This window comes from Borostomias antarcticus (genome assembly GCF_949987555.1).
Source record: "Borostomias antarcticus genome assembly, contig: scaffold_89, whole genome shotgun sequence".
Taxonomy (NCBI): Eukaryota; Metazoa; Chordata; class Actinopteri; order Stomiiformes; family Stomiidae; genus Borostomias; species Borostomias antarcticus.
Genome location: NW_028175833.1, coordinates 110001 through 123742, shown reverse-complemented (window position 1 = coordinate 123742; position 13742 = coordinate 110001). Strand labels below are relative to the sequence as shown.

General features: G+C 49.8%; 1 protein-coding gene across 2 annotated transcripts in view; it reads left to right on the top strand.

The window, feature by feature from the left end:
• Positions 1 to 1537: 1537 nt before the first annotated feature.
• Positions 1538 to 13742, top strand: part of smarcd1 (SWI/SNF related BAF chromatin remodeling complex subunit D1) — a 17749-nt gene continuing 5544 nt past the window's right edge. Inside the window, exons 1-10 of one of the 2 annotated variants that reach the window (XM_084463041.1) lie at positions 1538 to 1732; positions 5251 to 5420; positions 5916 to 5958; positions 6087 to 6209; positions 7706 to 7828; positions 7915 to 8031; positions 8211 to 8312; positions 9259 to 9420; positions 9840 to 9937; positions 10120 to 10255. In XM_084463041.1, coding sequence (XP_084319167.1) covers positions 1550 to 1732; positions 5251 to 5420; positions 5916 to 5958; positions 6087 to 6209; positions 7706 to 7828; positions 7915 to 8031; positions 8211 to 8312; positions 9259 to 9420; positions 9840 to 9937; positions 10120 to 10255 — 1257 coding nt within the window. In that variant the 5' untranslated portion in view covers positions 1538 to 1549. Of the gene's footprint in view, positions 1733 to 5250; positions 5421 to 5888; positions 5959 to 6086; positions 6210 to 7705; positions 7829 to 7914; positions 8032 to 8210; positions 8313 to 9258; positions 9421 to 9839; positions 9938 to 10119; positions 10256 to 13742 lie in introns of both variants that reach the window. The other variant, XM_084463040.1, reaches the window with a different exon arrangement.

The window sequence follows — 13742 nt, the reverse complement described above, 5'->3', positions numbered from 1 at the left end:
CTTCTGAGGCAGAGAGACCCTCGTCTGCCTCGGAGAGCTCTTCCTCATCATCCATAGGCGGGAGGGAGGTAACCGGGGCCGCCGGTTGTTGCGGGGGCACGCCGATGTCCTCGCCGTCGACTGCGCCGACCAGCTGGGCCAGAGCTAAAGCGAAGAAATGCGCCCGGAGCATCCTCTCCATGGGGTCCAGGAGGGCGCAGATCTCGCAGGCGGGGGACGGAGCCAGACCCGCTCTGGCATGCTGTGGCCCCAGACAGCGGAAGCAGAGGTGGTGTCCCACGTCGGCAGGGGGTCACCGAGGGACGCCGTAAGCTCCGCTTGGGTCCGCTGGGTAGACATTCTTCTATTCTTCTCGTTCAGTACAATGCGAGCTGAAAATTTCGAAGGAGCAGATGTGCGGGCGAAGCCCGTTTATACAGTGGTGCATTGGACCTGGTTGAACACAGTTGCACCGGACTTGGTTGGACACAGGTGCGTGTATGTTTTTTTTCTTCAGTCTTCATGTGGCTAGCTGGGTTTCGCTCGCCAACAGGAGCTAGCCCTGTGGGGCGGAGCTCCACGAAATAGAACCCCACCTGCTGGAGGAAGCTCTCTAGGAAGGAAGGAAGAAAGGAAGGAAGGAAGGCTAGGCGTATTTAAAGGCTTTTGTAATCTTGTGCTTTTCCTCTTTCAATGTTATTTTATATTATTTGTATATTATGGTGTCTTGGTGAATAACCCAATCATTTGAAAAGCCTTAAAGGGCAATGCTCGTTTTTGACAACCTGGACCTTATTTACGACATATTATAAGAAGTTTGACTCACCGAGATCACTTTGGTGTAGTTCGGAGGCCTGTAGAAGAAATTTAAAATCCAGCGCGAGCCAGTATATCCATGTAATGACGGTGGACGGGGCAACGAGAATGCAGTTTCTCAAAATCTATTTTCGGCCGCTAAACGGTTGTTTTCATCAATCAGATTGGATGAATCGACAGTTGAGATTCCTCAACGCGAGGCATTGTAGTGGTTTTCAAATACGGGGTCTTTAGCCTCTGTAATATGATCTTTACACGCCTTTCCCCACTTGCTCCAGCACGCATGCGCACAGGCCAGCGCGCAGACTGGCTATTCTCCGGCTCACATTCTCTGCGCTACGATCGTTGTTGGTGCCGAGAATATTGTCGTCGTCATTCGTCAGCAACAATCCGATCGTAGCGCAGAGAGTGAGGGAGAATAGCCAGTCTGCGCGCTGGCCTGTGCGCATGCGTGCTGGAGCAAGTGGGGAAAGGCGTGTAAAGATCATATTAGTCAGTGAGTCGGTGAGTCAAACTTCTTATAATATGTCGTAAATAAGGTCCAGGTTGTCAAAAACGAGCATTGCCCTTTAAGAGTGATTTTACACACCGAGATTGGAAAGTTAACCTCTTGAAGTTCAGAAGTGAACCTGCAGAGGGCGATCTTGTAACACAGATCGTGGTTCATCACTTCCCCCGTCTGCTCTCGCGGTACTTCCCCCGTCTGCTCTCGCGGTACTTCCATACCTCCATCCGGCGGCGACACACAGAGGAGATGGCGGCTAGAGGTGGTTTTCAATCAGCCCCAACAGGCGGCGGTGGCGGGGGAATGGGCCCTGGACCCCCGGTGTCTGGTGGTGGACCGGGTATGGGACCTGGAACCCCGTCAGGAAGGATGGGACCCTCCTCGGGACAGAACCACCTGTACCGCTCTCCCATGCCTGGGCCCGGATACCCGGTGAGCACAGCGGGCCAGCTAGCTAGCTGCTAACCTTAGCTAGCATGCAACTTGCAAGAACAAAGCCTTCTTGCTTTGTGGCGGCTAGCCGGTGATTCGGGCCATATAACCCAGAGGCCTGTAGTCAGCTTGCTGTTCTGCTCCCCTCATATCAAACCTAAATCGGTCTGTTAAACTGCTAGTTTCATGCTAGCTAACTAGTCACATTTTATCAATCAGGGAATCAAAGAAAGGGAGAATATTGTACCTAGCTAACTAGCTGCCTTGCCTGTCTTGCTAGCTTGCTAACCAACGTTAGCAAGTCAATTAACGTTAGCTACGTTAATCAGAAACATCACCTATTTAACATTTGATTAGCTGGAAATATGGACCGAATCTACAGTGCTTAGGACGTCAGCTCGCTAGCACTAGATAGGCTAGGGTTTTTATTAGCTAGCTACGTGAACAAGCTATACCTCTGTACTAGACTAGTACCTATAGCACAGCCAGTGAACTATCTAGGACTCATCTAGCTAAGTAGCTCACGTAACTGTTAGTGCTTTATTCCAATCAGCCAACAAAACGTTTAAGCTAGCACTAGCTAGCTGGGGGCCAGTGCTAGTTCTGACCAGCTACGCCTCGGCGTGTTAGTGAGCCCACAGTGAGCTGCCCCTGCTCTCCGGACCAGGGGGTCAGTGAGCTGCTCCTGCTCTCCGGACGAGGGGGTCGACCCAGCTCTAACAGCCTGTAACCTGGCTAACCTGGGCTCACTCACTGTGGTGACAAGTTTCGGTTGTTGCAAATTTAACAACAAGAAGCGATTCGCGATCGTCACTTCATCGTATTGATTTACCATCCAGCCGTTTAAATGTGTGTAAAGGTGTGTTGTGTGGGTGTGATTCCTTAGTACACCCCCCCGAGGTACAGCCTTGCTCACAGACTCTCAGCAATATATTTCTGTGAGAGAATGTTTAGTCCTTTTCTCCCTCGTGTCCTTGAGTGCTTTCCGTCGTGGCAGTATGACCGAGTCCTCCACATAGCCAGCTATCCTGACTGCTGTCTTATTGTCCTGCAGAAATCCCAAGGTTGCTCACAGAGAATGTAATGAAAAGAGTGGGAAATGCTTGAGCGTGTTCTACGCTCCTTTCTCCCTCCACACAGCTGTATTCACCTGTGTTTCTAAGCAGGATTATTGTGTGCTATTATTGCGTGAGGAACCTTAACTCGATATTCTGACTTTTTTTTGATTGGCCTGCCAGCATGTATGTGTTTGGCATATTGAGTTCACCCTGAATAGAGTAACAGGGCTGACAAAGACATGCAATCAGAACAAACCCAGAATTACCAAACGCCTCTCTCTTTTGGTGCTTCAGAACCTGTCAGTTCTCAATTGAATTTGAGTAATAAACACTGAAAAGTTGGACCGTGCAGGTCTTACTATAGTAGATTAATAACTTAGTAGTAATCTGTATAATGATGATGTCAGTGGCGCCTGTCTCCCTCAGTCCAGGGACAAGGTTAGCCTCCGCCAGACTTTCCCCGGTCACCATGGTGATGAATGAAGACGTGCTGTGAGGAGAACATGGATGGAGAGACAGTGAAGAGCAGCAGGCGGTGCTGGTGATGTTTATAAAGCAAAGGCTGTAGCAGACTGCCCTCAATCACTGGGACATGTGTGTGTGCACATATGTATGTGTGCTCGCCTCTGTATACCCTTGTGTGTGAGTCAGTGTGTGTGTGCGTGCGTGCGCCTGTATATGTAGACTGCTGTGGGCTGCAGTATGACAGAGAACAGGAGAGGGCAGAGACAGAGTGCAGCCAGAGAGTGCAGCCAGAGAGCCAGGGCTGTGGGGCTCAGCCCTCCCCCGCTACAGGCTGCAGAGACAGGGAGGGAGAGAGACGGGTGTGCCTCTGTCTCCTTCTGGCGTGAGCGCTCCAGCTCTGCGTGCGTGCGTACGTGTGTGTGTGTGTGTGAGCAAGCGTCACCAGAAGGCAGTCTGGGATCTATCTCACGCCTGCTGCTCTGTCTGTTGTCATGCATTCTGAGACGAGGAGCAGACTGTTTGACTTCCTGGCACATGGCTTGGTGAGTGCTGCTGCATGTAAAGTGGACGGCCGGTTGATTGGCTAAAGCGGTCTACCTGCAAACTGTGCATCCGCCTTCTGCTGTGCTAGGATGTCTCAGGTAGGCTCAATCACTGGGACTGTAGACCTACACCATAGGTGGTGATTGTGATCATCAGTGGCTTTGTGACAGACGGGTATTCTAGGCTATAGGGAAGCGTTTAGCCCTGGTGGTTGTTTTCTGGACAGGTCTTGTTTGAATGTTTTATAATTCTTCTGAACAGCGTCTAGCGTAGCTCTAGTCTCTCTCCTAGTACACGTACTCCATCTTTTCTTTTTCATAATCGGCAATTGCCATGCCCATCATTTAGAGTAGGCTAATATGTGCTTGAAAATACATATTTTGTTTAATATGGAAGACCTTGTGCCATTTGCCATTGTTTTTATACAATTCCCATGGAAATTGTCCTCTCTTGAAAATGGGGGGACCTAGTGGTGTTGAATGGAGAGGGAGTGTGCTGCTCCAGCCAGGCAGCCGTGATCTAGAACACTGCCCCATCTGGTCTCTCCTCATCTAGATCACTGCCCCAGCTGCTCTCTCTCTCTCTCTCTCTAGAACACTGCCCCAGCTGCTCTCTCTCTCTCTCTCTCTCTCTAGAACACTGCCCCAGCTGCTCTCTCTCTCTCTCTCTCTCTCTAGAACACTGCCCCAGCTGCTCTCTCTCTCTCTCTCTCTAGAACACTGCCCCAGCTGCTCTCTCTCTCTCTCTCTAGAACACTGCCCCAGCTGCTCTCTCTCTCTCTAGAACACTGCCCCAGCTGCTCTCTCTCTCTCTCTAGAACACTGCCCCAGCTACTCTCTCTCTCTCTCTCTAGAACACTGCCCCAGCTGCTCTCTCTCTCTCTCTCTAGAACACTGCCCCAGCGGCTCTCTCTCTCTCTCTCTCTAGAACACTGCCCCAGCTGCTCTCTCTCTAGAACACTGCCCCAGCTGCTCTCTCTCTAGAACACTGCCCCAGCTGCTCTCTCTCTCTCTCTCTCTCTCTCTAGAACACTGCCCCAGCTGCTCTCTCTCTCTCTAGAACACTGCCCCAGCTGCTCTCTCTCTCTCTCTCTCTCTCTCTCTAGAACACTGCCCCAGCTGCTCTCTCTCTCTCTCTCTCTCTCTCTCTCTCTCTCTCTCTCTCTCTCTCTAGAACACTTCCCCAGCTGCTCTCTCTCTCTCTAGAACACTGCCCCAGCTGCTCTCTCTCTCTCTAGAACACTGCCCCAGCTGCTCTCTCTCTCTCTCTCTCTCTCTCTCTCTCTCTCTCTCTCTCTCTCTAGATAACTGCCCCAGCAGGGGATGGGCCCCTTCTGGTTTGAATAGAGGTTTAGTTAAAATACTGTTCAGGTAAAATATTCAAGGATCAGAATCTTCAGAAAAGGTCTCTTGGCCTCTTCTAACAGCTGAATCCTCCCTCTCCCCCCCCCAGAGACCAGGCATGCCCCCGTCCAGCCGTATGCCCCCCCAGGGCCCGTCCATGGGCCCCCCCGGGTACGGCTCCAGCCCCGTGTCTCGGCCCGGCATGCCCGTCATGGATCCCTCCCGAAAAAGACCCGCCCCGCAGCAGATCCAGGTCCAGCAGCAGAACCGGAACCAACAGTAAGCTCTGTCATGGTTCCCTCTACTCCATTATGGCTCTCTGTCCCGTAGGTCTCTCTGTTCCATAGGGCTCTCTGTCCCGTAGGTCTCTCTCTTTTTTTTTTATTTCTTATATTTTTTAAGGGCTTTTCAGCTTTAATGGGACAGGACAGTTTGAGAAAGACAGGAAACGTGGGAGAGAGTGAGAGGGGAGGACATGCGGCACAGGACCCGAGCCGGGAATCGAACCCGGGTCCGCCGCGCGAAGGACTAGCCTTCATATGGGGCGCGCCTTACCCGGTGAGCTACCGGGGCGCCCCACTCCCCTAGGTCTCTCTGTCTTATAAATCACATTAATAGTAGCTAATGTGTCTGTGTACTCAATAACTAGCCCAGGGGTAGCATCTAGAGTAGATGTGTGTTTGCATGTGTGAGAGTTGGACAGTCTAGATGTGTTTCTCCTCTTCTCCTGGTACTGAGCCCTTTCAGTCACATTGTTCTGACCTCTCTCCGCAGCACCAAGAAGAAGAAGATGGCCGATAAAATCCTACCTCAGAGGGTGAGTGAGCGTTCACCGTCATGGGTCAGCTACAATAAAACCATGAATGTGTGCCTCCGTTGTGTTGGAAATAGACAGGTTAGATGATTCCAGGAACCAACTGAAGTGGTTGACGTGTGTCCATTCAGATCCGAGAGCTGGTCCCAGAGTCCCAGGCCTACATGGACCTGCTGGCGTTTGAGAGGAAGCTGGACCAGACCATCATGAGGAAGCGCCTGGACATCCAGGAGGCCCTCAAGAGGCCCATCAAGGTGAGTTTGGGCTGGAAGTCCACTACCGCACCTATAAACAATATTCACCTCCCTGTGGACTTTTTCACATTTTATTGTGTTACGTGGAAAATGGATTTAATGTAGTCTTTCTTTGTCACCGATCAAGAGAAAGTACTCTATAAAAGTGTGGGGAAAATTTTCCTAAATTAAGTACAGTTAAATAACAGCAAATAATTGATTCCATAAGTATTCTGTCTCTGGACTACATTCAACTAATTCTGTAGAAAATTGATTGTATTCATTTAGGTGTGTCAGAGCAAAGGGGGTGACTACTCATCTGCAATCAATTATTTTCTGGTTTTATTTGTAGTTAATTTTGAAAAATATATCAAATTATTTTTTGACTTTGACACTTTAGAGTATTTTGTGTTTATCAGTGACAAAAACCTAAGTAAAATCAATTTTGATTCCATGTAAAAATTCCACAGGAGGTGAATACTTTTCCTACATTGTATGTCTGTCTTTCTACATCAGTCTGTCTTTCTATCTGTCTGTCTTGCCTGCTTATCTAGACTCATCCCGGTGTTTTTCTGTGTGGTAATCTATTGGTCTAGGCCCATTATAGTGATATATCTGCCTGTTAAGTCGGGCTGAACGATTTGGGAAAAATATCTAATTGCGAATTTTCTGACAGATATAGCAATTTCAATTCGAAATCAAGCTTCAGTTCAATATTCACTGTGTAAAGGATTTAAAACATGATGGAGTTGCTGGTCACAGCTAAAAAGTGTAATTGTTTTGCGTGACTTTTATTTTGAAATTCCTTGGCAGAAAGCTACCGGACATGAGTTTTGTGATTCACACTGCAGAAGAGCAACTGGTAGCTGTCCTAAATGTAAACTGCAAAAATGTAAAAACATCAGCTTCAGAGATTTTGTCAACTAGTGATTAGCAGCAGCAGCTTTGGAGATATTTGGACTGTATGGAAAAGCGCTTCTTGAGGGCCAAGAAGAAATCCATCATTCCAAGAAAAAAAGCGCACAAGCAGAAAGGATGTTGGACATTGTTTACGTTATTAAACCTGAGATCAAGCTGCATCGAACAGATTCTAGCTATATTCAACTGCTGTGGTTAAAGTCCCTATTTCACCTTCTGAATTGAATTGACCCATTAATCTCTAACATTTAGCTTGTAGCTAGCATCCACTTTTTTACTTGCATGTATGTGAAGCCAGCTAGCCAGCTGGAATAGACTGTGTTCTGGGCATCAATGCATGATGTTGGCAAGCTGCTCTTTTTAAGGCAGTGCGCTGCGCCTCGCGTTTCCTACTTCAATTGCTGGTTTGCAATCGCGATGTCGATTTGAAATCGATTAATCATTCAGCCCTACTGTTAACTACTGTGGCTGGCTGGCTGTCAGCTCTGTGCGTGTCAACTGTCTGCCTGTCTGTTTAAATCTGCTTGATTTTCTGTCTGTTTAAATATATTTGATTCAAAGTGATACTTTTGTGTTATTTGTGTGGGTGTATGTTTCAGCAAAAGAGAAAGCTGCGCATCTTCATATCCAACACCTTCAACCCCGCCAAGCCCGACGCCGAGGACGGGGAGGGCACCGTTGCATCATGGGAGCTGCGTGTGGAAGGTCGTCTGCTGGAAGACGTAAGGGTGATGGCGGTCTCTCTCAGTGCTCTTCTCTGGCACAGCGGGCAGAGTAGGCTAACCGATGCCGACCGTGTCTTCTACAGACTGCCGTCTCCAAGTATGAAGCCACCAAGCAGAAGAGGAAGTTCTCCTCCTTCTTCAAGTCCCTGGTGATCGAGCTGGACAAGGACCTGTACGGCCCGGACAACCACCTGGTGGAGGTAACACATGAACGTGACTGCTGTTTAGGATGCAAGTTCGAGGCAGTTTCTTAGACTCTTAGACGATAAATCCAGCTCTGTGTTAAAATCCCTGCGATTTTTGAACGGTTAATAATCTGTTGTTTGTGTGTGTTTTATGACGTGTGTGTCTGATGCCTCTTCCTCCTCCTCCTCCTCAGTGGCACAGGACTGCCACCACCCAGGAAACCGATGGCTTCCAGGTCAAGCGGCCCGGCGATGTGGGCGTTCGCTGCACCGTGCTGCTCATGCTGGACTACCAGGTGCCTCCCAGCCCAGACCGGCTCAGTCTCCCAGCCCAGACCGGCTCAGTCTCCCAGCCCAGACCGGCTCAGTCTCCCAGCCCAGACCGGCTCAGTCTCCCAGCCCAGACCGGCTCAGTCTCCCAGCCCAGACCGGCTCAGTCTCCCAGCCCAGACCGGCTCAGTCTCCCAGCCCAGACCGGCTCAGTCTCCCAGCCCAGACCGGCTCAGTCTCCCAGCCCAGACCGGCTCAGTCTCCCAGCCCAGACCGGCTCAGTCTCCCAGCCCAGACCGGCTCAGTCTCCCAGCCCAGACCGGCTCAGTCTCCCAGCCCAGACCGGCTCAGTCTCCCAGCTCAGACCGGCTCAGTCTCCCAGCCCAGACCGGCTCAGTCTCCCAGCCCAGACCGGCTCAGTCTCTCAGCCCAGACCGGCTCAGTCTCCCAGACCGGCTCAGTCTCTCAGCCCAGACCGGCTCAGTCTCTCAGCCCAGACCGGCTCAGTCTCCCAGCCCAGACCGGCTCAGTCTCCCAGCTCAGACCGGCTCAGTCTCCCAGCCCAGACCGGCTCAGTCTCCCAGCCCAGACCGGCTCAGTCTCTCAGCCCAGACCGGCTCAGTCTCCCAGACCGGCTCAGTCTCTCAGCCCAGACCGGCTCAGTCTCTCAGCCCAGACCGGCTCAGTCTCCCGCCCCGCTGAGTTGAACTGCAGTGTCATTGTCTCTCTCCATCAGGGATCTGCCCCACTGTGAATTGGGTTGAATCACAGCTCTCTTTAATCTTGTTACTTGCTATAATATTATGGTCTAGTGAGTGTTTTATTGGTTGTGGCAGACCCAAAAGCAGACTCCCGTTCTGAAGTGATCCTGGGCCATGTGCTTTATGGTTGCATCGGGGTTTAATATCACTCACCTCCTGTAGGAGGCACTAACGCTCCAGGACATGTTTTTACTGCTCCCTCTCTCTCCAGCCCCCCCAGTTCAAGCTGGACCCCAGGCTGGCCCGCATGCTGGGCATCCACACCCAGACCCGGCCCGTCATCATCCAGGCGCTGTGGCAGTACGTGAAGACCCACAAGCTGCAGGACCCCCACGAGAGGGAGTTCATCAACTGTGACAAGTACCTGCAGCAGGTCAGCCCTGCCGGGAACAATGCTTGGTTTCTTTCCTCTTAAATTCTGAAGGTGTTCTGAGAACGTAGAACGGCATGTGTTCGTATAGAACGGCATGTGTTCGTATAGCACATGTATACATTGTCTTTAGTTTGTGGGTATTGGTGAGTGACGGGTGACGGTCTAGATCTTGAGTGATAGCTGGCTGTTTTTCCATATTGTTGAGTGACAGGTGAGACTGTGTTTGTAGATTTTGAGTGACAGGTGAGACTGTGTTTGTAGATTTTGAGTGACAGGTGAGACTGTGTTTGTAGATTTTGAGTGACAGGTGAGACTGTGTTTGTAGCTCTTGAGTGACAGGTGAGACTGTGTTTGTAGCTCTTGAGTGACAGGTGAGACTGTGTTTGTAGCTCTTGAGTGACAGGTGACTGTGTTTGCAGATCTTTGAGACCCAGCGGATGAAGTTCTCAGAGATCCCCCAGCGTCTCCACGCCCTCCTCATGCCCCCAGAGCCAATCATCATCAACCATGTCATCAGGTGGGCGTCGCCGCAGATCCACAGAGCTGGAGATGACGGGTTGTTCTGAGCACAGTGGTTCACTCAGTTTGGCCGTCTGGAAAACATCCCAACTCCTGCAGTTCTCTGGACACCCATCTCAACCAACTGTGTGTGTGTGTTTGTGTGTGACTGTATTTCTGTCTGTCCGTTTGTTTCGCCAGTGTTGACCCCAACGACCAGAAGAAGACGGCGTGCTATGACATCGACGTGGAGGTGGACGACACCCTGAAGACCCAGATGAACTCCTTCCTGCTGTCTACCGCCAGCCAGCAGGAGATCGCTGGGCTGGACAACAAGGTGCGCACCCCAGTCAACAAAACACTCTGGGACGACTAAAACACACACGCCAGTCAACAAAACACTCTGGGACGACTAAAACACGCACCCCGGTCAACAAAACACTCTGGGACGACTAAAACACGCACCCCGGTCAACAAAACACTCTGGGACGACTAAAACACGCACCCCGGTCAACAAAACACTCTGGGACGACTAAAACACGCACCCCGGTCAACAAAACACTGAGTCTGTCCCAATTCAAGGGTTGCATCCTACCTAGGTCGTAGCCGACGCGGTCTACGTAGGTCGCGTCCTTCAGGCCAGGGAGGCCGGATGTAAACGTTTTGTGAAATGGGACGGTCTAGCCTACGGAGGATTCCCAACTCGTCATTTTGTTGCCTAGGAAGCCCCAAGCGCTTGCCAAGCGCACCGCGTGACGGTAGCGCGACCTGTCCTGAGGTAACTTAGCGTGACCTGTCCTGAGGTAACTTAGCGCGACCTGTCCTGTTGTTATGGAAACATCACAAAAAAGGCCTATCTAAACTCGTAGATACAGGCGTAATTTGGAGTAATTTGAAGTTTCCACATATTGGGATTCTATGGTGGCACTATTAGGCATGAAATTATATTAAAACGTAATAATATTAACATCAAAGAGGTTTAAAAACGTTTTCAAATCCGAGCAATGGCGGCTGGTACAGGAATTCATCCGGACCGAAACGCATTCTGGGAGGGAGGCCGCGAAGGATCCATCAGTTGTATCCTTCAAATTCGTCAAAAGTAGGCCGCATTTGTGGGCTGCATTCGGAGGACTCTTCGTAGGCTGAATGATTTGGGACGGCACTTGTCGCCCCGCTGTGACGTAGCAGCCTTCAAATCCGGCCTAGGTAGGATGCAACCCTTGAATTGGGACAGACCCTATGGGACGGCTAAAACATGCACCCCGGTCAACAAAACACAAGGGAGGTGGGCATACGTCCCACCCCTACATATTGCAGAGGGAAGCAAAAACCAGTATCACCCAGGGGCCAGAAAAGTGAGCTGTAAAAATTCTTACCTGACCCCTCTCAACAAGGCGATTGAGCAAGCTCCTGGAGTATGTTTGTCTACCGGCTAAGAACATTTATAAAGCAATAAATTACATTAAATTACATTTTCAGAGTAAGAAAGGCTAAAAACATCATAGGATAGACATGGCAAACACTGGTGTATGTCTGTGTGTGTGTGAAAGTGTCCAGGTAGAGGCAGGGGTCAGGGGTAGGGAGGAGGTGGGAAAAGGATACGGACCCGGGTTAGGGTGAGGGGGACTGGGCCCAGGTCCAGGCCTAAGCCGGATGTGGACTGATGCATGTCTGTGTGCGCGTGCGTGCGTTAAAGGTACCCAATGTAGTTTTTGACCACTAGTATGCGCTCTACAGCAAATTTGAGAAGGAGGTCCCCGAAAATCGCGTACTACGTCATTGCGTCAATACACGGAGAACATAATAGTGACGTTTCATACATCTTTGTTGTTTTCAAAACATTAGCTAAATATCATTTTGCAAAGAAATGACAAGGTAGGAAAGACATTCAAGTGATTCAACATGTTTATTAGACTACAATGAACCATATAATCGAGGAATTTCGAAAATAAACAAAGAGCGGATTGTTTTGATTCACGTTTCGTTGGGTACCTTTAACTAAATACTATGACATCCACAGCTGACATGGGGGTATCTATCGGACTCAGGGTGGTCTGCGGGTGATAGTGGGGCATCCACTGGACCTGGTTAGAAGGTAGGAGGGAGAGAGGCGCTAGGGGAGGCAGAAAACAGTTAGTAGCACACTGAGCCATAGAAGCAACACAGATATTAGAACAGAACATCCCTGTTTCAGGGCAACCAGCTTCTGACTAAAACACACACCCTGGTCTACAGAAACACTGGAACGACTAAAACACTAGAGTTACTGACATGTATGTGGGGAAGGGGGGGGGGGGGGGGGGGTCCTCCCCCAGGAAACTTTGGCCATCAAAATCTTCATTTCCTGCATTCTGGTGAATTTTCTATGCACCAATGTGTGTTGGATTAGCTTGTATGCCTAACTATATTAGCCTACATTATCCAATTTCATTGTGCTTATTTATTTTTAAATACAAAACAGCCTAGAACATTATGCGGGCGCATCAAGGCACTGTGACTGTAATGTCGGTCGTCAGGCCAAACATGTCAGCTACGCAGTAGACCTGGGGAGAAGAGGCTCCACACTCCTATAGAGAAAGCAGTGTCTGTTCAATAACCCGAGCTTGAGAACTTGAGATCCAGGTATTTGAGTTATTTGAGGTATTTGTATCATAAATACATGCGTACGAAAGTACAATTCGCAAACGTGTTTTGCAATCCATCCGCAAACACCCCTCGATTCGTGTGTCGTACATTGAATTTGTGCATGCGTGAAACAGTTCCACTCGTGAAATTCCCTTCGTGAAATTCCCTTCGTCGTACACGTAAACGGATCCCCACGCAAGCGTGTTTTGCTAACCACCCGCAAACATCCCTCGATTTGTGAGAATCTTTGCTTGTGAACTGGCAGGACACGCTTGCTCTGCTAGGATGCAAGTCTCTATTATTGATACAAACATTCCTCTGCTGTCCGTCTAGATTCATAACTCGTAATATTCATGACCTGATTACTGGCCGTTACCTGATTGGCCAGCGAACAGCCAATTATATTAAGTTGGAAGTGGGGTCGTTGGGAAAGTAATCGGGGGTCACCGGCCTGCGGAGTAACTTATGCTAGCGCTACTTGGTGTGAAGGACATCAGGGCTGCGTTCCGAATCGCACACAACCCTACTACATAGTATGCCACAACAGGATGTAGTATGTCCCAATACATAGTACCACATGCAGTATGGCATAAATACCAGGATGTCCTACTACATCCGGTCGTATTTTGCAGTATGCAAGCCAGCAGGCTTTTCTGGCTATTCTGACCCACAATCCTGTGTGCAGCGGAAATGTGCGTCACAATATAATTGGACATGGACATATACAGTGTTCATATCTATGTCTGGGAGAGCAAAAATCCACACAAACGTGTAATACCCTCTCCTGATTGGACACTGCTTGCGTAAATTAGCATAAAATAGGATGGATGTCTATTTTATGCTAATTAGCTCGCGACTCCACGACGCGCCGCCAGAGCGTTTTCCCCGTGGCCGAAGATCATTCGACTCCACCTTCCAGCAAACGCTCTCCATTGGTTTTGAATTGGACGCGGAAATTGACGCGAGTGACAGTTGACCAGTGGAGACGGGCCCTTAGTGGGGGGGTTTTTGTTGAGAGCTGGAGGCGGCACAGAATTTGACCTCGTAATTCTCTATGCAGGAAAAACCCTGTCACATTGTCACACAGAGCATCCTCCTGCTTCCTGGCGTCATCATCCCTCTGGGAGACTGGCCTCACACTCAGCCATAGTTATATTGTTAACTGCAAAGAAACGTCTCAAGCGTGCTGATTTTTAAAC